Genomic DNA, 27,341 nt, shown 5'->3' with positions numbered 1-27,341 from the left:
GAGGAGGAGGAAGGCTTGAAGAGATCCTGATGAACTGGAAGCTTGCTTGAAAGGAATAAGCGGTTACCGTACTAGACTAAGGTTAAAAGTGTAATTGCGTTTTCTTAATTGGTTTTTGATTATGCGTGTTCTAATGCCTTTGCTAACTTGTCTGTTATTTTTCTGCAGGGAAGCTGTATTTTGTTGTTTGTTTGTACCTTTCAGGACAGATTCTTGTTCTTTGGCGGGTAGTGTTGTGTGCTTGGTGGGGAGGAAGTAGGCTGTTAGAAATGTATATCCAAAGTCGAAAATTCTGAGAATGCAAAACATTTGATTTTTCATTACAGCAGCAGCAAGTGTTTCACTATATTTTTATGAGTTTGGGGGCAGAGGGAAGAAATAGACTGTATGTGAGATCCTTATTAACCCCTAGATCCAGCAAGTGCTAAAATATAATCCAGGCTCTCTTCCTGTGTTGAGGTGACAGCCTGAGTGATGGGCCTTTAAGGAAAACAAAAGAAAGGGATTCTGTGGGTGGGGGCCCTCCCTCGATTCATAGATAGTTATAAGGTCAAAACCTGAATTTAGAGTTGAATTGCACTGATGTGACCTAGAAGTAAAGCAGCAATCTGGAGAGGGGGTCAGAGAAATGTTTGAGAGCAGCGTTCAATTTCTGTTGACTCCAAGGCTGTGGCTATGGGGGAAGCAAGGCACTTTGGGGGTGTCGATGCTGTGTACCCCTCCATTGTAGGCTCAGGTTATATATATGTGTAAGTAAACCGTTTTTCATAAAGACACCACAGTCTCCGCTGTGCCTCATTCCCAAAGGAAACACAAGCCCTTGGTAAGCAACTGGAACCCCTGAAATCTCGCACTGCTCGGAGATTGGGGGTGGCGTGCAAGAATATTCATCCTTCATATTGAAACACTTTTTCAAACAAAACATCAGTTCACCACCATAGTTAATCTATGGCTCTAGCATGCTGATGGAGAAGTAAGTGTAAGCTCTGTGGTATCAAGCAGCCTCTTCAATAATTTATGTGTTAGAGGAAAGAGCATCTAAATTATTTTTATTTGTTAGAGATCAGCAGTAATAAGGGGTTAAGGAAGAAGTATGACAGGAAGCATAGATAGCAGAAATAAGATTTGAATTTATGATCAATCTCCTTCATTACACACACACACACACACACACACACACACTTCAAACCTAAGGCATGAGCTTCTGGTGTATGTTTCAGAATGCATTCTTGAAAAACAAATCATAAAAGCATGAATGAGAAAAATCAATTACAAGTCAACTAATAGTTTTTACATTTCCTTTCAAAATATGCTTTAAAATAAGAGAATTTCAGAATGTCTCCTTTCCAAGGAATTGTTGTAAAACAGAACTCTTCTTTCATTTTGTCAGAATACTGAGCAGTGTGTTTTGTTTTTCCAGGTTGCATCTGGTCGCTTAGTAACTGTTGAAAGTACACCTGCTGAATTGACTGGAGGGCCACTAGCTGATACAGATCTTGCAGTCAAAAAGCTCTCCATTCGTGGTGGAGCCTTAAAGAGGATCAAAACAGTTAAAGTTGTGGATCCATTCAAGAAAGATTCAGTATCTGTAAAATAAACCTTGTCTAGAGCTGTTCTAGGCAGCTCCCTGTTTTTTGTTGTTGTTAATTTATATACAAATTTTAATCACATATTTGTATCACACTGGTTAAGTGCACAGTTATTTTTAGATATATATTGCTTTAGAAATAATGTGGAGATCATGATGCTAACAAATAAATTCAGTATGTTACAAATATAGATTACCGGTATGTCTAATCATTGCTGAGTTGATTTAATTTGCTTTTTGCTGTCCTTTTGCACTAACATAAATGCATATAGCCATGTGTGTTATCATGACATTTACACACACAAGGATTTGAAGCACAAGGGGAAGAGAACAGCCACTCAGGATATAAAGTGAATGTGGCATTAGCAATCACTGTCATAATCCAGTAATTGCTTCAAAGTGAGGTGAATAGGAGAAATCCTGGAATACTGACGCATTATAGGCAAACACATTAAACCTTAAATAAACAGGCAGAGACTGATTCATACATTACGTGCATCTTAGTTCCCTGCCAGACACATACAGTATTTTGGAGCGAAAATCAACAAGAGTAATTTGTCAATGCAATGTTTCGGAGAAAAGGCCCATCTCCACCAAGTGACTCCAAATGCTGCATGTAAAGAGTATGCAGGAGCTTCCCTGTTCTTTTCTATGAGCAGGAGAAAGTTCAGCGGACACAAGAGAAGCACTAGAGATTGAGAAGACTGTATTGTGGCATATTAGGGAGATTATTACAAGTCTGAAGGATACTGAATTGAATAAGAGCAGCATTTCAATAGTTTACACAGCATAGAAAAGATATTTTATGATAACCAACATAAGTGACCAAATCCAGTGTTTAAGAGATTGCACAGAAAATTACATCAAGCATAATTTCTTTGGGTTTACATTCCCCCTCCCTTGTATGTCTTTAAAATGAAATTACCATTTATAAGATGCTGTATAAAATATGCTTGCTGCTGCAGCACCATGTTTCATTAGCATATAAAAATATATTTGGTTTTCATTGCATTCTGAACTTTTAAAAATGAGAGAAACCTTTCCCCCCAAAAAGGACATGTGTGCTAGTATTAAACACATAGATTTACCTGAGAGAGCACAGGAAATTATTCAAAATACATACAGCATTTGCACTGGAGAAAAGACCATGCTGACAATGATTGGAATATGCTTATCAAATCAGAACACAGAAAAAGATCGCAAAAAAAAAGAGTTATCAGAAATATCTACAGTAAAATATGTGCTTTTTGAAAGCTTCATTCAGTGTGGAATCATCTGGGTGAGGTGTCTTCTGTAGATTAGCCTCTTTGCTCTACGGCTGAGGTTTGTGAAGCCTGCAGAGGAAGGAAAGAGCCAATTAGAAGTACAGATAGTCCTTGTTGCCATTTTTTCTTTCTTGTTTTTTCCTGGTTGTCATCTGTGAAATATGTGGTTCTATTTCTATGAAAATTGGAGAATTGTAGAGTAGGACATGGATGAGGTAGGCTGGTGTAACACAGAGAGCCAGTGTTGTGTAATGGTTATAGTGTTTGACTATGACCTTGGGAGACCAGGGTTCATAGCCATGAAGCCCACTTGGTGACCATGAGCCAGTCACTGTTTCTCAGCCTTACCTACCTCACAGGGTTGTTGTGAAGATAAAACAGGGAGCGGAGAACCTTGAGCTCATTGGAGGAAAAGGTAGTATCTAAATGTAAAAAATAAATGACATATTTAAATGCTTAGTAGTTGAAACATGAGAGAGTTTAATGAGAGAGCAATCCAGTTCATGTTTACTCAGAAGTAAGTCCTACTGTGTTCAATGGGGCATATTCCCAGGAAAGAGTGCACAGCCTTACAGCACAATCCTACATGTGTCTATACTCAAAATTCATTCCCATTTAATTCAGTAGGACATACGCTTAGGAAATTTGGGATATGGGATTATAGCCTTAATCTAGAAATAGCAGCCTTTCAGTATTAATAGCACAGACTCTGGCACCTTAAAGATGTAACAAATTTATTTTGGTGTAATAATTCATGGACTATAGCCTGCGTCATCAGTTGCATGGCAGGTATAACACTTCACACATCTGGTGTTTTATTAACAGGAAAGTATAACAAAATTACCTTCTGACGCTTTCTGTCCATATGTAAAAGTATTCTCTGTGGATGCTAATTGTCTCCTGCCCATTCCGTGAGAACTTGAGAGAATGCATTCTACATACATATCCCAGAAGTTCTGAGCTAAACTGTTGAAGATGTCATTATGCTTGGGTTTAGACGACCCTTTCAGGAACATCATGAATTCCCAGAGAGCAGTAACTGTGCTTGATACCCTGAGTTTCTTCACTTCCACCAGCCTACGAGAGGAAATTTCCCAACAATGATGATCAATCTCTCCCAGGCCAGCAAAGGCTTCTTTTTGATATTCAAGGTTGCCAAAAACTAAATTCACCATCAAGAGACAACCCATTTGGAGATGCCACTTTCTGCTGTGTACAAATTCCATGCTGCACAGAGGTATCTGAAAACAATACAAACAATTATGACTTCACTCCTCCTACAGTCTTTGGCTGTACAACTTTGAAACATACTATCACGAAAAAAGGATGTTAGTTGTGACTTCGTCCAACTGGCCTGCGGCTCCAACAGCAGCAAGAAGACAAGTATGTCCTGTCACATGTGAGGTGGGGCCAACAACTAGTTAAAATATTTTGCTATTGCAGATAAAAAGAAAAGAAAAGGCCAGCATCAGTAGCCGCATTCAGGTGCTCTTCGCTTGTGTGTTGAACAACATGAGATCAAGGAGCTGGGCTACACTGAGTGTCGTAGCCCACAATATCACACAGTCCTCTCCTACATTAAAAGCGTGTGCTCTGCCACTGAATCACAGCCTGAAGTGCTTTGTAAGGAGGAGACCTTCACATGACATCAACATGAATGTCAGAGAAGACACAATGTAAAGGTTTGCCCATTTACTCCTGTACTATTTGACAGGGTAGCAACAAATGGCTAAGACACACGTGCCTGACCGGAGAGAGACCTGTTGGAATGTAATGTAAAAGTGCTGTCTAAAATGCATAAAATATTATTGGAATGGGAGGCAAAGGATGAGCAAGTAAAATCTTCAATGATACAGTGGGCAATATATATTGGTCATAATATAGACATGGAAGCATGGGAACGGTTGTGGAATATGGATACAGTGGTACCTCGGGTTACATACGCTTCAGGTTACAGACTCCGCTAATCCAGAAATAGTGCTTCAGGTTAAGAACTTTGCTTCAGGATGAGAACAGAAATTGTGCTCCAGCGGCGCAGCGGCAGCAAGAGGCCCCATTAGCTAAAGTGGTGCTTCAGGTTAAGAACAGTTTCAGGTTAAGAACGGACCTCCGGAACGAATTAAGTACTTAACCTGAGGTACCACTGTATAGAATTCGCAGTATGTTATGGTCTAAGAGAAAATTAAATGAAAATGATATATCGATGGTATCTAATACTGAGTAAATTGGCAAAAATGTATATATCTAAACCAAATAAGTGTTGGAAATGTAAAGAGAAAGAAGGTTATTTTTATCATATGTGGTGGTCTTGTAGTAAGGTTAAAGCTTACTGGGAAATGATATATAATGAAATGAAAATGATGTTTAAAATAACCTTGGGGGGGGGGGGGAGACCAGAAGCTTTTCTTTTGGGAACTACCTAAACTGTATAGAAACTTATTTATATATGCTACTACAGCGGCAAGAATGTTACTTGCCCCAAAATGGAAAGAAGCAAAAGTCCCAGCAAAGGAAGAATGGATACAAAAACTTATGGAATATGCAGAAATGGTGAAACTTACCGGAAGAATAAGAAATCAAAATAATAAACTTTTTAGAAAAGAATAGAAATGGTTTATTGAATAATTACAGATAAATTGTACAGATAAGAATATTGGCAGGATTATTGTAATAACCTGCTGTTTTATGAGTATATATTTAAAGAAGATGAATAAATGAGCAAATTAAGTTAATTTGGATATGCAGAGGATATTAAAAATAAATTTAAGGAACAGCAGAAAGAGGAGAAAGGAAGTCAGGTTTTGAAAGGTCAAAATGATTGTAAAATTAGTGAAATGTATAAACTTCAAAAGTATAAATAATTTATTTATTTATTTTAAGACATGTGTGCCCTGAGGAAAGGCAGAAGGCAAAGAACCAAGCCAAGGAGTCCAGGTCATGGAGCACATTTTTCAATAGCTCCTCACAGAAGCACCTATGACCTGAGACATAAGCGCCGGCTTGCATCCGTGACTGAGGAGGCCGACAGCGTGACATTCTGTGTGTGACTTCGCTGTTGGATATTGAGGGGGCTCAGCCCCCTCCTTAAAAACTTGGGGGGGGGGGCAAAGTGCTTCCATCCCCAGGAGCCAGCACTGCTGGCCTGAGAGAAATGTTGGGGCAGCTCCTACCCCACCTTCCCTGGAGCAGCTGAAGGCCTGTTTCCCCTGAGGGAAGGCAGAGGCAAGGGAGGCCAAGCCAGGAAACATGTATACCATCAAGCCCCCATTGGCATGAGAGGACTCTGTCGGTCTTTGTTTAAAACAATGCATTTGTTTTAGTGTTTGAATCACATTGTAAACTGCCTTGGGGGTATATAAACCCATGAAAAAGTAAATAAATTAAATAAATAACTGAAAGAACCCACTGTCCACCTTCAAATACAGATAGCAAAGGCTCCCGTCTGAGACGCTGGAGGGCTGCTGCCTTTCAATAATGAGCAGCATGGACAAATTGTGCCGCTCGTTATAAGGCAACTTCCTATGTGACTGCCTCTCAGAAGTTGGTTGAACACATCTTTTTTTAGGTTAAAGTACTGGAACACTGTGCTATTTAAATACACTCTGCTGCAAAACAATTAAATTGCACTCAAACCACTTGGTTTTGTCCGATCAACATCATGAGTAAGAGTGACTTCAGTTGTAGCCACACAGCCTCAGCCTGTGTTTTCAAAAGTCCCACTGTTTATATAGTGTTATAGATTTATGGCTCAAGAGTCTGTGAGTGAATGGTATAAATTAATAAATGCTAGTATTTAGATAATATTTGGGGGCGTGAAGGGAAATACAAGCTGCAGAACTGTGCCAGGCAGGAAATTTCTGGGTTAGCTAAGTGCAGAACCATGAAGGAACAATGGAACCGAACCATTAAGGTCTATTAGCAATGCAAAATAACAGTCCTCCCCCCACCCCCACTCTCTGAGGAGTGGATAGAGAGACAGGAGAACTGACAGGTTGCCAAGGTGATGGGGGGCACATGATGTCATAGGAAAAAATGTCCTTTTTGAAATCTGGAGACGTTATGGGAAAGAAAAGAACAAAGGAAGAACCATCTTGGCGCAGGCTGGAGGAGGCAGCCCCAAGAGCCATGACTGACTGATGCTTTGGACCCAAGCTTGCTGAAGCTATGAGAGGGGCTGTGAGAGACAGTGTCCGCTCAGCCTGGACACTGAGGTCCTCCTCTGAGGGTCATCTGCAGGTTCCTTCTCCGCAAGAAGCGAAGTTACAGGGAACCGGGCAAAGGGCCTTTTCAGTGGTAGCACCCTCCCTGTGGAACACCTTCCCTTCAGATGTCAAGGAGATAAAGAATCACACAGCTGTTAGAAGACAGCTCTGTTTCGAAATGTTTTTAATGCTTGATGTTTTATGTTTTTAGATATGCTGTAAGCAGCCCAGAGTGGCTGGGGAAACCTAGTCAGATGGGCGGGGTATAAATAATAAAATTATTATTATTATTATTATCATCACTCTTGGGGTATAATGCTCTGCACCTCCTTCATTGAAGATTCCAGGTGAAAATATGTGTACAGTAAGCCATATGTATTAAATAGACTAGCCTCCGCTGTGCCTCATTTTGCACCCTGGGTGAGCGCCTGGAATCTTGCTACCACTTGGCAGATTGGGAATGGCAAGCAACCTTCGTAACAATGGGATTGCATCCAGGCAGGCATGGGGGGGGGGCAGGGAGGGGCAGCTCCCCCACCCAAATCAATAAAATTCAATAAAAATACAGTGGTACCTCGGGTTACATACACTTCAGGTTACATACGCTTCAGGTTACAGACTCTGCTAACCCAGAAATAGTGCTTCAGGTTAAGAACTTTGCTTTAGGATGAGAAGAGAAATCGTGCTCCGGCGGCGCGGCAGCAGCGGGAGGCCCCATTAGCTAAAGTGGTGCTTCAGGTTAAGAACAGTTTCAGGTTAAGAACGGACCTCCATAACGAATTAAGTACTTAACCTGAGGTACCACTGTACATAGCTTACTGAGGTTCTGCCGCCCGCAAAAGAAATCCTGGCTACGCCCATGGAGGCAGGCCCATTCTGTGGTTAGTTAAGATGGCTGCCGCTACAGAATTTTTTTGTGCACTTGACTTGGGACAGAAGAGCCTGGCTCCTAATGCCCACTCCCACCCTGTCAAGAAATGCATTGGGTGACATCAGAACAGTCACCTAACCTACCTCACAAGGCTGTTGTGGGAATAAAATGACCGGAGAAAAGAACTATATATGCTACTCTTGAGTTCGTTGAGATGGGTAGGATTTAAGTCAGGGGTTCCCAAAGCGTTGCCCATGGACCACCAGTGGTCTTGTGAGTCTGCAAAGTGGCAAAACTACATGTGTATGAAGAAAGGGGTGTGTGAGAGGAATGGCAGGCACAATGGCTGCTGTTTCGTTCTTAGAACCTGGCAGTCTGCCTGGAAGGTGAGGAAGAGGGAGTTAGTGATGGCAGGCAGAGATTCTGCCTTCCTCAGGAAACTATGGCTGGAATAAAGCTATGGCTGGCAGCAAGACAGGGGAAGGTCCTAAGCAATCACCACTTCTAAACAACAGGAAGAAAAATCATTAAGTGGTCTTGGGCAGGGAAAGCTTGGGAACAGTTGGTATAATGGTTAGCTTAAAGGGCTAAGACTGGGAAGATCAGGGTTCAAGCCTCCATTCAGTCATGATGCACACTGAGTAAACTTGGGTCAGGTACTTTTTCCTCAGACCAGCAGACTACCTCACAAGGCTTTTGTGAAAACAGAAGAGGTTGAGAGAACCTAAAGGTTAGCCCAAAGACAGCATATAAGTGTTAATAATTAAAACCTTAAATAAATAAAATACTTAGGATTCTAGGCACCCAACCAACCACGACAGGAGGGAATTATTTAAAAGCAGCCAGAAGTTTATAGAAAATATTCAGCTCATACTCTTAACCACAACATTACACTGGCTCCAATATACAGTTCCGTGGACAAGTAAAAAGGTCAGGAGTTTAAAACTTTTGGAAAGTAAAACTTTCTTACATTGTAGATAGCTCCTGTAGAAAGTGACACACAGGAGAAAGTAATAAACTATCACTGATCTACATGATCAATAAACAATGCTTTTCTAACAGCAGCATTATAGATTTTACTGATTGGTTCTTTCTTTTCTCTGGAACTTAGAAGCACAATAAAGTTTTTTTCCTGATTATTCCTACTTGTTTGTATCCTCAGGGAATATTGATTACTGTGATCAATATATTGGAAACATATATCTTCCTTCCCCTCTTATAATTCAGTTGCTACAAAAGCACTTGCAATAATAACATGAAAATTACAACCAGTCTTTTTTGTAGCTGCTGTCATTGGCTATCAAACAGCAAAAGCAACTAACACACAGCAATTCTATGACACATCTACACAGAAGTGAGTAGTGCTGAATTCAAAGGGGAATACTCCCAGGCAGGCAGGATTTAGCATCGCAGCCTTTACAAAGAAGCAACCTCCAATGAACACAGTGGGTCTTACTTCTGAGTAAGTGTGTATAGCCTTGGGCTAGAAGTTTTGGAATCTGGCTCTTCCTTGTTCAGTTAATGAGACTTTTTCAACATTTGTTTTTAAGGAGCAAAGTGAAAAATCATACTTACTGAAATATAGCCTTCTTGAGTGCAAATATTCAGTGACAGAAAGCAGTCTGTGTTGACTGACCACTTGGACACAGAGGGGTGGAGGGGGTTCCCAAAGACCAGAAGTCTGAAACTGCTGTCTGTTGCTAGCGAGGTAATGGTTGCTGCTGTATTGGGATTATATAGCAGAGGAAGACACTGGCAGTATCATCCACTCCATTAAGTGAAAAAAGAGAGGAGAGGGGCTATAAATCACATAGCCCCGCCTCTGTCCACATCATCTGCTCTGAGTCAATCAGCTACACAATCTGCTGCAATCTGCATCTTTGTTCCCTTATCTTATCAATACATCCCTATTCCTGTGTACATCCTTGTCCAATAACAGCTGGGGTAGTTGTCCTAGGAAGAGATTTGCAGATAAAGCCTCTTGATGTTTACTCAGAAGTAAGTCCCACTTAGTTCAATGGGGCTCACTTCCTTGCAAAGTGGGTTTAGGATTGCAGCTTTAGACCCCCAATCCTATGGATGATTATTGGACATGAAGTTCAGCTGGGCCCAGTAGTGGAGCTCACGCCCAGGCTAAGTGTGCAGAGAACTGCAGTCTAAAAGTGCTTCTCCTAGGAGCCAGCTGATTACATCTTGATTAAAACTAACAAACATTGAAGTCACAAATTTGTTAGAGAACATTCATTTCCCTAGAATATGGAAGACACTTTATTTAAAAGATGCCAAATGACGTCGCCCAACGAAAATATAATGAACAGCGATAGAATCACTGCTAAAAATACAACTGTTTAAATACAAACAGCAACAGGCAGGACATTTAAAAAATACTTGTTTTGTTTATTTAGTCAGTGAATAATAAAGACTCTGTGGGCGGGGTACAATTTTTAAAAAATAAAACATATATATATATATATATATATATATATATATATATATATATATGATAAAAACAATAAAATAAACATCTTCTTCTTTGGCGATCACTTGTAGCCAAGTAAGATTGTCTTTCATAAACACGGTTTTAACAATGAGTCCGTAAGTGACTGTGGAGGCCAATTGTGGATCCACACGTCCTGCCACAGTGGGGACATTGATTTCCGGGAGGGTGCTGATCACGGTGTGGATTTGCCAAGCGTGCCTTCCTCTAGCACGTTTCTCCCTTGCGTCCTGAGTTTGAGTGTCTTCAAAACCCATGACACCTTTGGTAAAGGCTGTTCTCCAACGGGAGCGCTCGCAGGCCAGTGTTTCCCAGTTGTCAGTGTTTATACTACATTTTTTTAGATTTGCCTTCAGACAGTCTTTAAACCTCTTCTGTTGACCACCAGCATTACGCTTTCCATTTTTAAGTTTGGAATAGAGTAGTTGCTTTGGAAGATGATCATCAGGCATAAACATAAGATAATAGGAACAATACAAAGTAATAAATACAGAGTCAGAGAAGCTCAGAAGCCACTAAGATCATTCAAAGCTAACAAAACACTAGACAAAACAAATGACAAAATGTGCTGAAATACCTGGTTGTTTTAATTCACTTGGAGAGAGCATTCCATACTCAAGGCATCATGACTGAAAATGTCCTCTTTCTGATCACCACCCATCTAAGGAAAGATGGCAGGTAGGACCCTGGGAAGGACTCATGTACAGGGCCAGTCCAGGCTATCTTCCCCTCTGAAGTGGGTAAGAGGGCACCTTTCTCCCCACCACCAACCTTGCAATCTTGGAGCTTCACAAAGAACAAATATTGGATATTATTTTCTACTCACTACAGAGTAAAGTCACCACTCTTGCTTATATCTCCTATAGACTTTAATTCGGCAAGTGACAATACTCTGATTCATTTCCTCGATGGTGTGGTATGAATGTGAGCAGTGCTTTTTTTTCCTTTAAAAATGTTTAGGGGTACTCTCATTTTGACTCAAGAAAATCACCATTTTATAGTTCAAATCGGGATAAATAAATACAGTAAATGGAAAAAAGTACAAAGATTCACAAAATGTTTTTTTGTGTACCCCCCAAAAAGAAACACATACCCCCAGAAAAGAAGCACTGAATGTGAGTATGGTGGGGGTTTTTAGAGCACTGTTTTGTTCCGTTTTATACCCAAAGGAATGGTCAGAAATTAGAAGCACTTGCTAACCATTTCTGAAGCAAAATTTAATTTCTGTTTGGTAGGGAGCATTTTTGAACACCAGTACTGCATTTGGTTCAGTATGTACATTGTAGTCGTTAACTGACTCTTCTAGTGAAATTAAAAGAACCAACCATTGCCTTTTCCTCGGCAGACGGAGAAAGGTGTGCTGGGGGCAACAAACTTTGCACTGGCTTTTCGTGTATGCGAGTCAAGATTCTTTGCTTGAGTGCCCACATTGCATCTTAACAAGAAACCACATATCTGTTTCTAAAGTCATTATAACAGAATCATTGTTGTAGAAGAGGAGGGGGCTAGGGCAGGAAATTGGCATCCTTATGGTGAACAAAAAACATGTCACTGAGCACAACTCAAAGCGGGCTAATCATGTAAAGAGCTTCCAGCATATACCAAACAACTTCCCCTTCCTCAGTGCCGTCAGATGGAAAGAATGATTCAATTTCATTGATTTAAGATACTTATAAAACCTATCTCCTAGCTATCTAAGCAAACAGGCTTAAAAAACTAATTTCCTTCTCTTTTTCCCATTTCCTGTTACACCATCTCTGTGATTCAGGACAAATCTATATTTCAGTTTACCTTTAGTTTAGTTTATACCTCTGTGATGCTAATTCATATGCTGGTTCATATACGTTCTCAACTACTTCATCCCTGACTGCTGTCCATGTTGGCTAGGGCTGATAGGAACTGACTACACTGTTACAGAAAGGCAAAGGTAAAGGACCCCTGGTTAAGTCCAGTCAAAAGCAACTATGGGGTATGGCGCTTATCACGCTTCAGGCCCAGGGAGCCAGCATTTCAGACAGCTTTCTGGGTCATGTGGCCAGCATGACTAAACCGCTTCAGGCGCAACAGAATACCATGATGGAAGCCAGAGCACACGGAAATGCCATTTACCTTCCCATTGCAGTGGTACCTATTTATCTACTTGCACTGGTATGCTTTTGAACTGTTAGGCTGGCAGAAGCTGGGGCAGAAGCTCACTCCGTTGCACGGATTCGAACTGCTGACCTTCTGATCAGCAAGCCCAAGAGGCTCAATGGATTAGACCACAGCACCACCCGCTTCCTGTACCTTTTACTGTTACAGCAGAATAATCTCAAGAGGTGTCCAGAGCCCTGTCTAGTCCTGTTGTGTTGGATCAGTTTCAGCTAGTAAGGCTCAAGGATGCAGACAAAGTGAAGGTGAGGGCGACCACTTGTGCTCTAGAGCCTTGCCCTTCTTGGCTGATAAAAACTAGCAGGGAGGGGACAGCTGGCTGGACCACGGAGGTGATGACTGTCTCCTTGTGAGAGGGGGTGGTCGATCTCTGCCTGCTTAAAGGAGACAGTGGTAAGACCACCCTTATGAAACCATGACGGGATTTCGAAAATTTAAATAATTACTGGCCTGTGCCAATCTTCCCTCTTTGATCCAGATATTTGAGCATATGGCCGCAGACCAGATCCAGGCACTCTTGTAGTAAATCCATTCCAATTGAGGTTTAGTCCTGGTTTTGGCTCAGAAACTGCTTTAGTCGACCCGTATCCTCAGGAGACAAGACATGGAAAACGTGTCCCTGACTTTTGATACCATCAACCATGGTAACTTTCATGAGCGCAACCAGGATTTTTGGCTTTTTGGAGGGGCAGGACCAACACGATTGGGCAGTTACGTTATGTATTTCTATTGTTTTACTTGATGGGATGGAGCGGCTCTGCTTTACGGTGGTTCAGGTCTTACTTCCCAGGATGAAGATTATATGTAAAGGAAAGCCAGCTAATTTATTTTGTGTTCCCCACCCCGCCAAATCAGGATTTATTTATTTTTTGCAATTCTATATGTACAAGGTCCGTCTGCCACGTTATGACGTTTAGGATTCATTCCTACAGAGAGAAGTACTGTATGGAATCTGCCTCGGTCCAGCTTCCGCTGCGCTCCCGATACGTTCCTACACTGTTTTCATTCCCCGCTCCCCGAACCCGCATGCACGGAATGCACATGTGCAGACTCAAGAATTTCACTTCGCGTATCTGACGAAGCAGATTCTAGCCCTCGAAATAAACGTGCCAGGCTACTTTAAGAGGCAACCCTTTTAGAGCGAGGCACAAAATGTTCCGCGGCGCCCTCGTCGCCATTTGCAGCGGCAGCAGCTCCAGCGTCTCAAGGAAAGCTCTGCTCCAGCGCCCCGCGTGGACCTTCTCTCCCCGGCCCTTCGCGGTCCCGCCTTCCCCGCCCGCCCCGCCTCCGAGCAGGCGGGCCCGTCGCGGGTCGGCGTCACTCTCCTGCGCTGCTTCCCTGGCTCTGCATGCGCCCAAGCCTCCGCTGAAGGGAGCCCCTTTGCGCCCGCTGGTCACCAGCATGGGGCGGCTCAGCCGAGCCCTTCTGAGGGAGGTTAGTGCGCCGCCAAAGCAGCTCTTTCCCCTCAGCCTTATGGGGCGGCGTTTCCGCGGGGCGGGGGGTGGCTTAGGAGGTGCTCCGTGCACCTCTGAATATTTGGCTGCAGGGAGGCGGGTCCAGTGACAAAACTTCCCTTATCCCGATAATAAATATTCAGTACAAAGGAAGGAAGCTCTTGGTGGTTATTATTATTATTAAACTTTTGCTGTTGTTTAGTCGTGTCCGACTCTTCGTGACCCCATGGACCAGAGCACGCCAGGCACTCCTGTCTTCCACTGCCTCCCGCAGTTTGGTCAAACTCATGCTGGTAGCTTCGAGAACACTGTCCAACCATCTCGTCCTCTGTCGTCCCCTTCTCCTTGTGCCCTCCACCTTTCCCAACATCAGGGTCTTTTCCAGGGAGTCTTCTCTTCTCATGAGGTGGCCAAAGTATTGGAGCCTCAGCTTCACGATCTGGCCTTCCAGTGAGCACTCAGGGCTGATTTCCTTCAGAATGGAGAGGTTTGATTTTCTTGCAGTCCATTGGACTTTCAAGAGTCTCCTCCAGCACCATAATTCAAAAGCATCAATTCTTCGGCAATCAGCCTTCTTTATGGTCTAGCTCTCACTTCCGTACATCACTACTGGGAAAACCATAGCTTTAACTATACGGACCTTTGTTGGCAAGGTGATGTTTCTGCTTTTTAAGATGCTGTCTTAAACTTTACATAATGGCAAATTTAAAAATCTACAATCCTGTGTCCATCTTGCATATCTTTGCACCAAATTGTCATAGACAGTTTCCTTTTGGACTTCACTGTTTACAGGGTATTTTCTTAGTGCATGTCTTAGGATGGGACTATTCACATCTGTTCTGTCTTAATTATCAGTAACACCAAGAACAGGAAGCAGGTTTAGACACCATCCCTCTATTTCAGGGGTGATGGGAGTTGTAGTTCAGCAACATCTGGAGAGCCAGAGGTTTCCCTTACCTGCTGTAAAAGGTAAAGGTAAAGGACCCCTGACAGTTAAGTCCAGTCATAGACTCTGGGGTTGCGGCGCTCATCTCACTTTACAGGCCGAGGAAGCTGCCGTTTGTCTGCAGGCAGTTTTTCTGGGTCATGTGGCCAGCATGACTAAGCTGCTTCTGGTGAACCAGAGCAGCGCATGGAAACACCGTTTACCTTCCCGTCGGAGCGGTACCTATTTATCTACGTTCACTTTTTGCCGTGCTTTCGAACTGCTAGGTTGGCAGGAGCTGGGACCGAGCAACGGGAGCTCACCCCGTCGCAGGGATTCGAACTGCTGACCTTCTGATCGGCAAGTCCAAGAGGCTCAGTGGTTTAGACCACAGTGCCACCTGCGTCCCTGCACCTGCTGTATTTGTTCTTATAGAACCTCATGGTTGTCATTTATCACTATGGGGAAAGTAAAGTACTGCATTTTGGTCTCATTCATAGTAGCCTCACAGGGGCTTGCATCCCCTACTTTTCATAATGATTAACAAATTGCTAGTAAATATGAAATGGCAGTGTTTTAATGCTTTTTTTCTTTTTTGCAGTATGGCAGGTTTATGGATGACCTTAGGATCTACGTGAAAGGAGGAACTGGCGGAATGGGCCATCCTCGATTAGGTGGGGAAGGTGGGAAAGGCGGTGACGTCTGGTTGGTAGCTCAAAAGAAAATGACATTGAAGAGACTTAAAGATCGATTTCCAAGCAAACGGTTTGTAGCGGGAGCAGGAGCCAACAGTAGGTGAGTATGTTTCATTGATTGAGAATGTGTGGTCCAGTTTACAGCAATCTTGTAATATATATATATATATTTTGCTCTCCACAAGTCTTGCTATGCTGAAAGGTACTAAGGGAAAAGATTGTGAAGTGAAAGTGCCTCAAGGAATATCTGTCACAAGGGATGATGGAAAAGTGATTGGTAAGGATGTTTTGGTTCTTCACCTTTTGTTACTGTAAAGGATCAGAAAACGTATCAACTGTGCACCTGGCAAGGATTTAGTACAATAGGCCCTCATACGGGAAAGTTGTCACATTATTTTCAACATTATAGATGAGATTCTTTTACATGAACCTCCAACATGCCCAAAATACATATTTTTCGCTCTATAAGACGCACCAGACCACAAGACGCACCTAGTTTTTGGAGGAGGAAAACAAGAAAAAAAATATTCTGAATCTCAGAAGCTGGAACAGCAAGAGGGATCGCTGCGCAGTGAAAGCAGCAACCCCTCTTGCTGTTCTGGCTTCTGGGATAGCTGCGCAACCTGCATTGCCTCCATAAGACGCACACACATTTCCCCTTACTTTTTAGGAGGGAAAAAGTGAGTCTTATAGAGCAAAAAATACGGTATATTGAAGACTGTATCTCAGATGTATTATTTTTTCTGAGAGAGCAAATCATGGCTTACATTGCAGTCCTAGCCTTGTCTACTTGGAAGAAAATATCATTGAATTCAAATTGGTTTACTCCCAGGTAGTTGGGAATAAGCTGCAACTGAGTTTAATTGGACTTACTTCTGAAGAGACATGGTTAGGATTGCACTGTTAGTTTATGTTTACTTTCTACTGAGTCTGTGCAAGAGCACAAACCTATAATTTGGCTCGCACTTCAATAAACATTTGGCTGGCATGTGCAGGTGTTAAAGGCATAGATGCACTGGCAGACATCCAGGAACAGTTAATTGATAATTCTTAGAAGCAGCTTAATAGATTTTGATTAAGGTAGTATATTTGCCTTGATTTATGTGTGTTCACTTACAGAACTCTGTAATTTTTTTGGAAGTAAGAAGTGGAGGTAGCGTAGCCATGTTGATCATAAAAAAGTCCATAGCTGGGCGAGTCATTTTCCAGGACTCACCACAAAGTCTCAAAAACATTTTCCACATTTTGTGACCATTTAACCTGGAGGTAGGCTCCACTGTGTCCGGTGTTGCTTAGTCTCAGATGAGTGCTAAAATGTAAATGGCAAGTTGAAAGAAATGTCTGTGTCATTGGGAACAAATAGAACATTTGCAAAAGACGCTTCTGTATCTTTGTTTTTAGGTGAACTTGACAGAGCAGAAGACAGATTGCTGGTGGCACGAGGAGGTGTTGGTGGATGCATGGCGACAAATTTCTTGCCCTCCAGAGGTCAAAGGCTCATGATTCACCTTGATCTCAAACTTATAGCAGATGTTGGCTTAATTGGGTAAGTCTTTGATCTTGAAAATTGCACTCTGGAGTCATGCTCATGTTTATATATTGAAGTGAATGCCCTTGTGCTAGAAATATCCATGTCTGTACTATATCCACATTAAGACATATTTAAGTTTAGGGAATGTTATTCATACAATCAGTTATCCTGCCTCCAGATTATCCTATTGTTACTTTATTGTCATAAGGCATCAGTGCTATTTTTCTAGAAAAAGAAGTACCAGAACTCACCATGAACACCTCCCCCATTCTCTTAGAATGGCAATGGCACCCACCAGAGAGGTGCCGGAACTGAGTTCCCCTGGGGGGGAAAGCCCTGCAGTGCATGATGTAACTACAGTTGCAGCTCTTGCCTCACTTCTTTCTGGTTTAATGTGTGAAGTTGAACTTTTATTCAGGCTTTGCCCAACAGCAAATGGAAGCTTTATAAGGAACTGGCGGGTGTTCAAAACAGTGTCACATAAATACTATTGCTTTTGTGATATATCTGTATACCTCTCCCACCCACCACCTACTTCTACTTCAAATTTCAGGGTGGTTTGTTCCTCCCCCACTTTGTTCTAGATGAGGTAAGGAAAGAATAATTTCTAGGGAGTCATGGAAACACCTTTGGTTTATTTCACTCAGTTGTTGAGTGAGTCTCTGAAAGCTTGTTCTTTTGATCTCAGTCTGAGGTGTTTTTTTTAATATTTCAGTATGTACATAAGTGCTTTATCATTAGATCACACACATGGAAAAAGATTTGAGGAACATTAGGCTGAGATACATTGAAAGTGAGACAGCATCCCTGTATACATTTCAAAGAGAGTACAGCTACTTCTGATCTAATAAAATCATTCCTGAAGAAGTATGATAACTTTTGAAATGGCTCTTGAGGCATTGCCATTACTCCAGTAGTATCTTGAAAGAGCACCTTCCCTCTGCCTCATTAGTCCAGTGTAAGGTATCAAAGTATTTATTCTTTACTGGTTTTTGTTTTCTGGTTATAATCATTAAGAATGTGATAGCAGAGCAATTGTTCTTTCACAAATGCATATTTGCAAAATGGTGCTTAAAAGCTTAAACAGTTGCATAACGTGGAGTGTACTTCTTTTGAGACTTACTTAAAAATAAAAAGGAACCAGATTTTTGGAAGGTGGGGGGAGAATAGCAACACAGTTTTTTCTCCCGCCCCCGCCCCCGCCCCACAACAGTCCCGTCAACTCAGTCTTCCCTGTAATATAAGGTGGGTTCTTCCCATTGTGAGTATACAGCATATAGTTCTGTTAGGGACTTACAGGAACATTGGCTAAATACATATTTGGGGCACACTTTGATTGACTTTAAGGGGGGAAATTAGCATTTAAAGGCAGATTTTGTCCTTGGTGCTTTTTTTTTTTTTTAAACTTCTTTTTATTCAACTTCTTTTTCTATAACCAAACAACAAAAAAATAAAAATAAAAATAAACAGCACACACCAAAGAAAAAAGAAAACATCAACCAACACAAAAAACATGAACAAACCAGAAGACAAACATTAATTAACAACAAATAACGGTTGACTTCCCTCCATCTCGGCTTTGGGTTATGTAAATATTAAATCCATTCTGCAGTTTTTCATTTTATATCGTCTACACATCGCAAGGGTTATATTAAACCTACTGTGATTTTTATGTCTCTAGAGTTTGTTTCCATGTATGTTATGAATTTGGTCCAGTCGTCAATAAACTTTGTACCTTTTTGCTGTCTGATATTCTGCGTCATTTTTGCCAAATCCATATATTCAAATAATCCTTGGTACTTTTTCTAGTATGTACGGAACCTATTCCACCCTCAGAGTAGCCCACTTCTAAGAAGTTTTCTCTTCATTTTAAACAAAATTCACTTGAGTAAAATGCATTTTAAAACTTGAAAGTGGTTTTATTCTTCTGTCAACTACATACTGATATGAACACTAAATAGATTTTTTTTCATCCCCCACCCCAGGTTTCCAAATGCAGGAAAATCCTCTTTGCTAACCAAGATTTCTCATGCTACACCTCAGATAGCAGATTATGCCTGTAAGTAATTAATTTTCCATGTATTAGTGTTTGCACCCTGATCTTAAATGCAATGCTTGCAATAGAAACACTTTGACTCTAGGAGCCATCTTCCCCCTGTCTCTGACAACAGTCTCTTGCAACGCCCTGGGGACAGGTGTGTGTATGTGTGTGAGAGAGAGATCTTGAGTATGGGCAGAGGCTGTCTGTAGATGAACTACCCCTCCTGAATGAGAGCTCAGTCTTTCAGCTACCAAGTTTTCAGAGTATAATTGCAGCGAGCTATGATACCGTCCCTCAAGTGTTTTCCAGTATTTAATTAGAATTTCTCTGCATTGAGTTTTCTATGTATCTTCTGATGTGAGCAACTTTAAATGTTTGGGAAGGACTTCTGCTATCACTGCCTGTCTAGCATTCAAGAGATTGCTTCTGAGAAAGCAAGAGTGTTCCATCTTTTGACTGAGAGTAAACAAGTGTGTTGGGCATACGAGCCAGGGGTAAAATTCCAAAGTACATCACAAAACAGGGCTCATTTTTCCTTACTTTTCACAGTTACGACGATAAAACCTGAACTTGGAACAGTGAAGTATGCTGATTTTAAACAGGTTAGTTTCCAAAAGTAAGATCTGCATTAAAGGTGTGGTTGTGGAGAAATCGTATTTTGGTTACGTTATGAGACCCCAATTTTCTTAACTTACAAACCGACACCAATACTTCAAGGAGAGCAGGCTGTTGACTTGTTTTCTAAGAAACGGTGGTATCCTGAGATAGGTCTGGCATCTGTGCTCCTTCAGTTTCAATATATTTCCTTCAGATGGCTGTGTCTGTCTTAAGCAATATCTGTATCCAGATAAACAACCCTTTCGAGCCACATTTACCTAATTTTTAGGACATTGAGAGAGGCCGGACACCAAGTGTGACCCATTAGACCTGTGCTTTACAATACTAAATACTGTAACATGATGCATTACCTAAAATAATGCTCCATGCGGCATTATTTATTGCTGTTCAGCAGCTGAGAGTGATCTACTGTAGAGTACTAAACATAGGCCTGTTAAAATAATTTTTAAAATTCCCTGTGTTTGTTCAGAAAGATTATTTTTTCCAAATATGAGGTCCATTATCCATGCTACTAAGTTTTGATGAAGAATTAAGGACCATGTTCATTCATGAGTCTTCCAAACTTTTGATTGCATACAACCTAATTTTGACTTTGATGTGTAGAACTCTAGCTGGCACATGAGAGCAATAAAGACATAAGATGAAAGCATCTTATCAAGAGGTGTTTGATGACATCAGTTCACAGATGCAAAATGAGTAAAAGTGCTTTTTCTCCTTCCTGGAACCAGGGTGTAGAGGGCTTGTCTGATGATGCTTTAATCTTTCTCTAAATAAAGTGTATTATATGGATAAGAATCACAGCATTACTGCTAAAGATTATATTTGCCCCCTGTACTTTAAAAGAACTTCAAAATAACATCAAGCATCTGTACAAGACTCTTAAAAATTGCTTGGAGGTTTGTTTGTTTGTTTACAATCAAGCAGTGTATAAATTTTATGAAACAAATACCGGTATATAAACAAGCATTGTAGTTCCTAGCTGCCTTTTTTTACCATAGCAGGCTTAAAATTAGAATTGATGGGAAACAATTTTGATCCTTATCCCCACCACCACCCAAAATGTAATATATGTCTTGCAAATTAGTTGATAATTGCTTGATTCTTCAAAGTGTGGAAAACTCTTCAGTTCTCAGAATACAGCATGCGAAAATATTCCCTTGACTTCTAGATAGCTTAGAAGATCAAGCCTGGTGTTTTCTATTGTAAGTTTACCAGATGTCCGTTTCCCGGGGACAGGCCCCGGATTTACAAATCAGTCCCCATACAGAATCCATTGAAGTTGAAAAGTATCCCCGGATTCATTGAAAAAAATCTGGTGACCTTATTAAGCACCCAAATGAGCATGCTGTGTTTATACAAGTAACGGTTCAAGTCTGAAGCATAGTTTGGAGGGTTACTAATGAATTGCATGCTTGCATGTTCTCTATTCTCCTGTATGGGTCTTCCCTCTCCCTATTTAACCATAACCAAAATTGGATGTGTTGTCTCAATTGGTAAACTATGCAGTAGTGAAGTCAGGGTTACCACCCCTTGCCCTGTTCTAGCCCTTTCCAGGTAAGCTGTAGAGATTGCAGGGTCAGGATGATGGCTGTGCACAAGACATGTGCTACTGCTGAAACTATGGCTAGAGTTTTCCCTCACAACCAGAATCAGAAAATATGTGTGGAAGTGGCAAACTATGGGTGGCACTAAACAGGAGAAGGGAAAGAGGAAAGAGGGAACATGCAAGCCATGCCTCATTCACAGCCTTCCAAAACATATCTTTCAGTGTGCAAGGAGAAGCTTACTTTTAAATCAGATAATTCTAATGGAAACTTAGCGTTAAGGTTGGAGAAAACATTTTCAAAGGGGAAAATTTTGATCCTGCAGCAAGAATACAAAATTCACTTGCTGTGGTCACATTAGTCTGTTTTTTTCTGGGCGGGGTCAAGAATTAATTGACTTGCAATTACTAGTTCCTGCAAAACTGTGGGTCATTCCCAACCCTACATTTAAGTGACTGATTAGAACTTGTATTCTGCTCATGACTGCAATACTTCATTTTGGTCGTCGTCCCCCCCAAAAAAGCCTAGTTGTAGACTTATGAAGGGGGGAGTTCTGCCTCATAATGTACCTTGGGACAAGATATATGAGGGAGTCTTCAGGTAGTTTTTTCAATGGTTCAGCCAGATAACATGACACTTTCAGTCTCTTCTAGTAGTTAAGGATTCTTGCCTAATTCAAGCCATTGGTCTCTAATGGAGATGCTGTAACCATTTTTTTAAAATTGATGCGACCCAAATGATGATGGGATCTTTTGTGAAAGTCTAATCTTTCTTTCCCTCCTAGATCACAGTTGCTGATCTTCCAGGACTGATTGAAGGTGCACATGCAAATAAAGGAAGAGGACACAAGTTTCTGAAGCATGTGGAAAGAACCAAACAGCTCCTCTTTGTTGTAAGGACATGCTGTAGCTTAGCTTTTTATTTGACATCTTTAAAGTCTGCTTTTAATTTAGGCTTTGTTTTGCCGAAGAAGTAACCTGGGGGTGCCTGTTCATTACATCATGCCATAGCTTTGCTAATATTATAAATGAAAATTTAACATGTAACATGGATAGCTGCATAGCTCAGTTGGTTAGTGTGCGGTGCTGACATCACCAAGGTTGCAGGTTCAGTTCCCGCAAAGGACAGCTGCATAGTCCTGCCTGGACACAAGTCTGGGAAGTGTGTGTGGAGGTCCTTGGGTGTCCAGATGACAAGACCCCACCTCTCTCAGCCTTGCTGGTGTGTTCCAAAGGAAAACATAGCAATATGTTTGGCACCAGCTTGACTGTGGGAGTTGCCAGAAGGAAGCACACAAGATGCCACCTAATGTCTTAGGGACTCCACTCCTAATTTGTGTAGGGTTTATTCCTTAGCCTTTTCTTCTCCCGAAGATATCCTGCAAGGCAGCGGAGGAGAGACAGTAACAGAACACATAAAACTAAGCAAACAGATTGTTTCTGTGAATTGGAAACTGTTCAGATATAGCAGAAAGGATGCTATTTTGGGGGCAGAAATGTTTTGTGTATAACAGCCACCTCACTGCCATCACTCCCACGCTGCCTGTCATCTTCATGGTCTCTTGGAAAGTGAAGGATAATCATGTGAGAAAGCATTTGATTGTCTGATTTTAAAAAAATGTCAATCTTTCAGGTTGATGTAGCTGGGTTTCAGCTTTCTCCTACAAGCCCATTCAGAACAGCCTTTGAAACTGTAATACTACTTGCAAAGGTAAGTGTACTGATTCTTTTATATACAGGCATGATTTGTGCATATTGCAACACACATGTTCTGACATGAGAGACCTAATTAAGATTTTATTTGAAATGTTTACTTGAATGGCACACCTATTAAAGCTACAAACTTGCTAACTGTATCCAAGATGTTTGAGATTTGGAAGTTTCCCATTGCTTCTAGGGAGAGCTGCTAACATAGTGTTTGTCACTTTGTTTTTCACTAACTCCATTTTCATCTGTATGGTGGAAATTTCTCCGGTTCAGAAGGCAGTGAGAAGGCAAGCAGCTTAGTCTTCAAGATTGCTTCCTGTTATCAAATAGAAAACACGTAGCTAACAAAATTTGTGATGCAGATTAACAGTTGTGAATTCCAATTGTACTGTCTCTTAGGAATTTATACCTGAGAGGCTCATGTGCTCCCAAGTGTATGCTGTCACATTTATATTGGCTTCATGTGCTTATTCCGCATGAGAATATTCACCAGACAGCTATGGTTTGATTTATTATATTTCTATGCTGCTTTTCATTCAAAGGAATCCCAAGGCGGCTTAGAAACAACGTATAATAACGTGATAGAACTTAATAAAACATCACAAATACAACATAAATAATGCAAAATAATTAACAAATAATCAGTGAAACAATTACAACCTATAAAGCTCCGTTAACAAAACAACTAAAAAAAAAGTTAAACATCTAAATCAAAGCAAGTTATATGATTAATAACTCACTGCAGCATTTATAATCTAGAAAACAATATTAACAACATCAACAAAATAGCAGTCACTGTTAAGTTCATACACACACTTCACACACCCATGACTCATAATTTTTTCACTCTATTCAGCTCATTAAAACTACGTGTACACATAATGCCCATGGCAACAACTCCCTTCTGAAGGTTCCTCAGTGGCTTCCGCCTTGTGGAACACCCTCCCATTAGATGTCAAAGAGATAAACAACTATCTGACGTTTAGAAGACAGGCAGTCCTGTTTAGGGAAGTTTTTAATGACTGATGTTTTAATGTATTTTTAATCTTTGTTGGAAGCTGCCCAAAGTGGCTGGGGAAACCCAGCCTGATGGGCGGGGTATGTATGTATGTATGTATGTATGTATGTATGTATGTATAAATAATAATAATAATTATTATTATTATTATTATTATTATTATTCCTCGGGCTGGAGGTAAGGCAGCACAGATGAAACCAACTACCCCCCGATGGCAAGCAGAGTCTTTCTCCTCTCACAGTTCTTCCTCTGGAAACAGCTCCATTATGAAGGCATCTAGGACTGGACCATGGGGCAAGACAGGAGGGAGAAGCCAGTCATGTGATGCAGTCACGTTTTCTATTTAAATGGTGGTTGTGTATTATTATTGTGTACACATGGTAGACAGTAGTAATCAGTAATGTGTGAAAGGTTAAACGTACCTTCATGCTCCCCTTGATTTTGCCTCTGGGCCTGCTCACCCCTCTCATGTGGTCTTGAGAGGTTGTTTAAAAGGGAATGCGGCCCTCCCTGCTCTGGTTTGCATATGTATTGTGTAGTAATTAAGAGTTAAATGAAAAGGCTTGTATAAAGCCAAATACTTTCAACGACAATATTTTACAAATGGAAACGACTTATATCACAGGAGCTGGAACTATATAAAGAAGAACTTCGAACTAAATCTGCACTTCTGGCCGTTAATAAAATGGATTTGCCCAATGCACGAGAAAAATTGAATGAGTTTATGGAACAACTGCGGAGTCCTCAAGGTGAGATACTTACTGTACAGCTCCTTTTTAAAGATAGCATATTCACATATCTTTGATATGTAGCAAGTAGTGAGTTTTCATTACTGCAAAAGAAGAAACATTTTTCAGTATATTGATTGTATTTTAAAGTAAAATACTGTATCACCAAACTATGTTGTCTTTCATGCTAGCCTAGAACTGTAATGATGCTAAAATGCTAGTGTCATAGAATTGTAGAGTTGAAAAGAACTGTGAGAGTCAATCTAGTCCGGCCCCCTGCAATGAAGGAATATTTCACCCAATGTGGGGCTCAAACCCATAACCCTGAGGTTAAGAGACTCATGCTCTACCAACTGGGCTATCCAGCAGATAGGAGCCTTAGAAGAAGAATGGAATGCAAGCCAGTTATCTCTTCTGTCAGTAAGTGCAGTTAGAAAGTCTTCTGGGCCAACAGCCACATCTGTTGTCCTCTCCTAACATCTTGGCACTCCATAAACTGAGTACCTTGACTTCCTTGGAATGGAATATCTTCAAACAACTCTGCTACTGCTATTACATCAAGCATCTATTTAACTGAAATCCATCCATAGCAAATTTTATACTGGCTTTATACTATGTATAGTAACTCTAATTATATATATATATATTTCAGATTATATGCACACTCTTCCAAAAAATATGATTCCAGAAGTCATTGTCAACTTCAAAGAGATCATCCCTATATCTGCACACTCTGGTGAAGGAATTGAAGAACTGATCATGTGTTTAAGAAAAGTACTAGATGAAGAATCTGAGAAGAAGATTGAAGATCATCAGAACCAGCAGCTTCGTGCACTGAGGAGCTCAGAAATATAGCAATTTCTTAACACACACAAACTATTGTATAATATTAAGACATGAATCTTTGCAGGCCTCTGAACACAACTGAGATTGTGGCAAGCCTGTATTTACACACACTTTCAGGTCAACCATTTCAAAAAGAAAAAAGAGTATGTTATTTTCCAGTCTCTGTAAAATACAGAAAAGTGTTTCATGATCTTTTACAACAAGTCTTCAAGTTGCACAAGCCTCTTAATTAAGTTGTAGAATATATTTCAAAAGATGTAAATAAACATGTAATTTTATATAAAGATAATAAGGTATTCTTTTTGTTATCGTTTACTAAAGATTTCTAGAGTGGCATCCTTCAATCAGTGAGGGAGAAGAACGTATAAAACTACATGTGTTCATTTTCCTGAAATATTTTGGGCAGAAATATTTAAAATCACTAAGACTGTGAAGTGATTTATCAGTAGCAGTGCTAAGTTGAAGCATGACAATGACATAGTCTCTATCCTGGATGCCCCAAAGATGAACAGAGGAAAAGGGAAGACATAAATGAGTTAGACAACAGTGGCAAAAATGGGGTCTGGAAATTAACATAGTGGCTGGCAAAGAATGCCTTTTAGTGGAACAGACATGTAAATGGTGAATGTTTGTCACTTCTACAGCCATAGATAATCCAAGATAAACAAAACTCAAATTTTGCACTACGGAATTATACATTCTTGATCGGAATAAATTATGTCTGCCTAAATTAGACCGAACTCCTCACCTCTTTTGAGCAGGGACACTAAAAATGGTTGATTAGAGATGGCTGCAACTGAATTGGAGAGGAAGCAAAGGCCACTAATTCTTCCCATATAATCAGATCAGCTTTGGGATGGCTTCCTAATATGGTCCTGAATAATCTACTGCAATGATGCCTAAGGAATAAATAGCACTGGTCCTGGTTTCCCTCCTGCTTCCTTGTACATTTCCTCACCTAATATGGCTACTGCCAACCTTCACATTAAAAATAAACAGATCACAGGAAAATGAGGCTTTTAAAGCAACAATGATGAAACCACGTTTGGAATGCTTTGGTGTATAATACATATGAAAGCTAGCAGCTGGGTTCCAAGTGAAATTCTACTTGTGTGGGTGTAAGATTGTACTGTAGTGTGGGAATTATTATTGGTAGTAATAACAAATTTATTACTTATACTGGGTTGCCCCAGCCACTCTGGGCGGCTTCTAACATATCCTCTCTCTTCTCTCTCCCCACCCGTCAAGTTGTATCAGAAACAGCCTGGGAGGGGGATTCTGACGGGAATAATAACCCCACGTCCCCTTGAAGAACGTGCTTAGCTGGTTATGTCGTGTTTTGGAATTTGGCTGATATTTTGCTGCTTCAGATTTGAGTTTCCAGGTCAGACTCACAGGTGGATAGTGATAGCCAGGTCTTAAAAACTGCCTTCTCAAAATGCTGTAGCTGAGACTTTTTAAGAAAACACAGTTTTGAGATCAGGCATCCATTATTATGCTTTAGGGGAAAGCTGGACACGCAATTCTTAAAAAGAGAGGCAGAGAATATATAGATTGCGCAGCAGCTGGCATATTCAAAAGGGTAAGAGAAAACTGATAACCAAGAAGCCTCTGAAGAGATGCAGTGTCCTATTCCAGCATCAGTTCCTTTTCAGTAACGC

The 27,341-nt window shown here is 40.9% G+C and overlaps 2 protein-coding genes across 3 annotated transcripts in view; one reads left to right on the top strand and one right to left on the bottom strand.

Annotated features, from left to right (window-relative positions):
• Window positions 1–25,972, top strand: part of CFAP69 (cilia and flagella associated protein 69) — a 53,341-nt gene extending 27,369 nt beyond the window's left edge. The window contains exons 23-33 of the mRNA XM_083580135.1: window positions 1,421–1,592; window positions 13,677–14,008; window positions 15,555–15,748; window positions 15,834–15,925; window positions 17,050–17,194; window positions 19,165–19,238; window positions 19,770–19,822; window positions 22,167–22,274; window positions 23,015–23,092; window positions 24,732–24,855; window positions 25,487–25,972. Of these exons, the coding sequence (XP_083436261.1) occupies window positions 1,421–1,592; window positions 13,677–14,008; window positions 15,555–15,748; window positions 15,834–15,925; window positions 17,050–17,194; window positions 19,165–19,238; window positions 19,770–19,822; window positions 22,167–22,274; window positions 23,015–23,092; window positions 24,732–24,855; window positions 25,487–25,689 (1,575 nt within the window). The 3' untranslated portion in view covers window positions 25,690–25,972. The remainder of the gene's footprint in view (window positions 1–1,420; window positions 1,593–13,676; window positions 14,009–15,554; window positions 15,749–15,833; window positions 15,926–17,049; window positions 17,195–19,164; window positions 19,239–19,769; window positions 19,823–22,166; window positions 22,275–23,014; window positions 23,093–24,731; window positions 24,856–25,486) is intronic.
• Window positions 2,249–10,339, bottom strand: FAM237B (family with sequence similarity 237 member B). 2 transcript variants are annotated; one of them, XM_083578952.1, is made up of 4 exons: window positions 9,502–10,339; window positions 3,698–4,094; window positions 3,206–3,275; window positions 2,249–2,922 (listed from the first exon to the last, which is right to left on the bottom strand). In XM_083578952.1, the coding sequence occupies exons 2-4, from the start codon at window positions 4,077–4,079 to the stop codon at window positions 2,901–2,903; spliced, it is 474 nt and encodes a 157-aa protein (XP_083435078.1). In that variant the 5' UTR covers window positions 4,080–4,094; window positions 9,502–10,339; the 3' UTR covers window positions 2,249–2,900. The 2 variants fall into 2 exon arrangements, with proteins under 2 accessions (XP_083435078.1, XP_083435079.1); XM_083578953.1 differs by lacking the exon at window positions 9,502–10,339 and adding an exon at window positions 8,070–8,591.
• Window positions 25,973–27,341: the final 1,369 nt, after the last annotated feature.

The sequence above is a fragment of the Podarcis filfolensis genome (assembly GCF_964270895.1).
Source record: "Podarcis filfolensis genome assembly, chromosome: 12".
Lineage (NCBI taxonomy): Eukaryota > Metazoa > Chordata > Lepidosauria > Squamata > Lacertidae > Podarcis > Podarcis filfolensis.
Note: the sequence above shows the minus strand (reverse complement) of the source record. Positions and strands in the feature narration are given on the sequence as shown.

Excerpts from the sequence above, each read along its gene's own strand:
- FAM237B (XM_083578952.1), bottom strand. The coding sequence starts at position 4,079 with ATGGAATTTGTACACAGCAGAAAGTGGCATCTCCAAATGGGTTGTCTC. Across the intron at positions 3,276-3,697 it reads TGGACAGAAAGCGTCAGAAG|ATACTACCTTTTCCTCCAAT; the intron begins GTAATTTTGTTA and ends TTTTACATTTAG. Across the intron at positions 2,923-3,205 it reads CTTCACAACAACCCTGTGAG|GCTTCACAAACCTCAGCCGT; the intron begins GTAGGTAAGGCT and ends CTTCCTCTGCAG.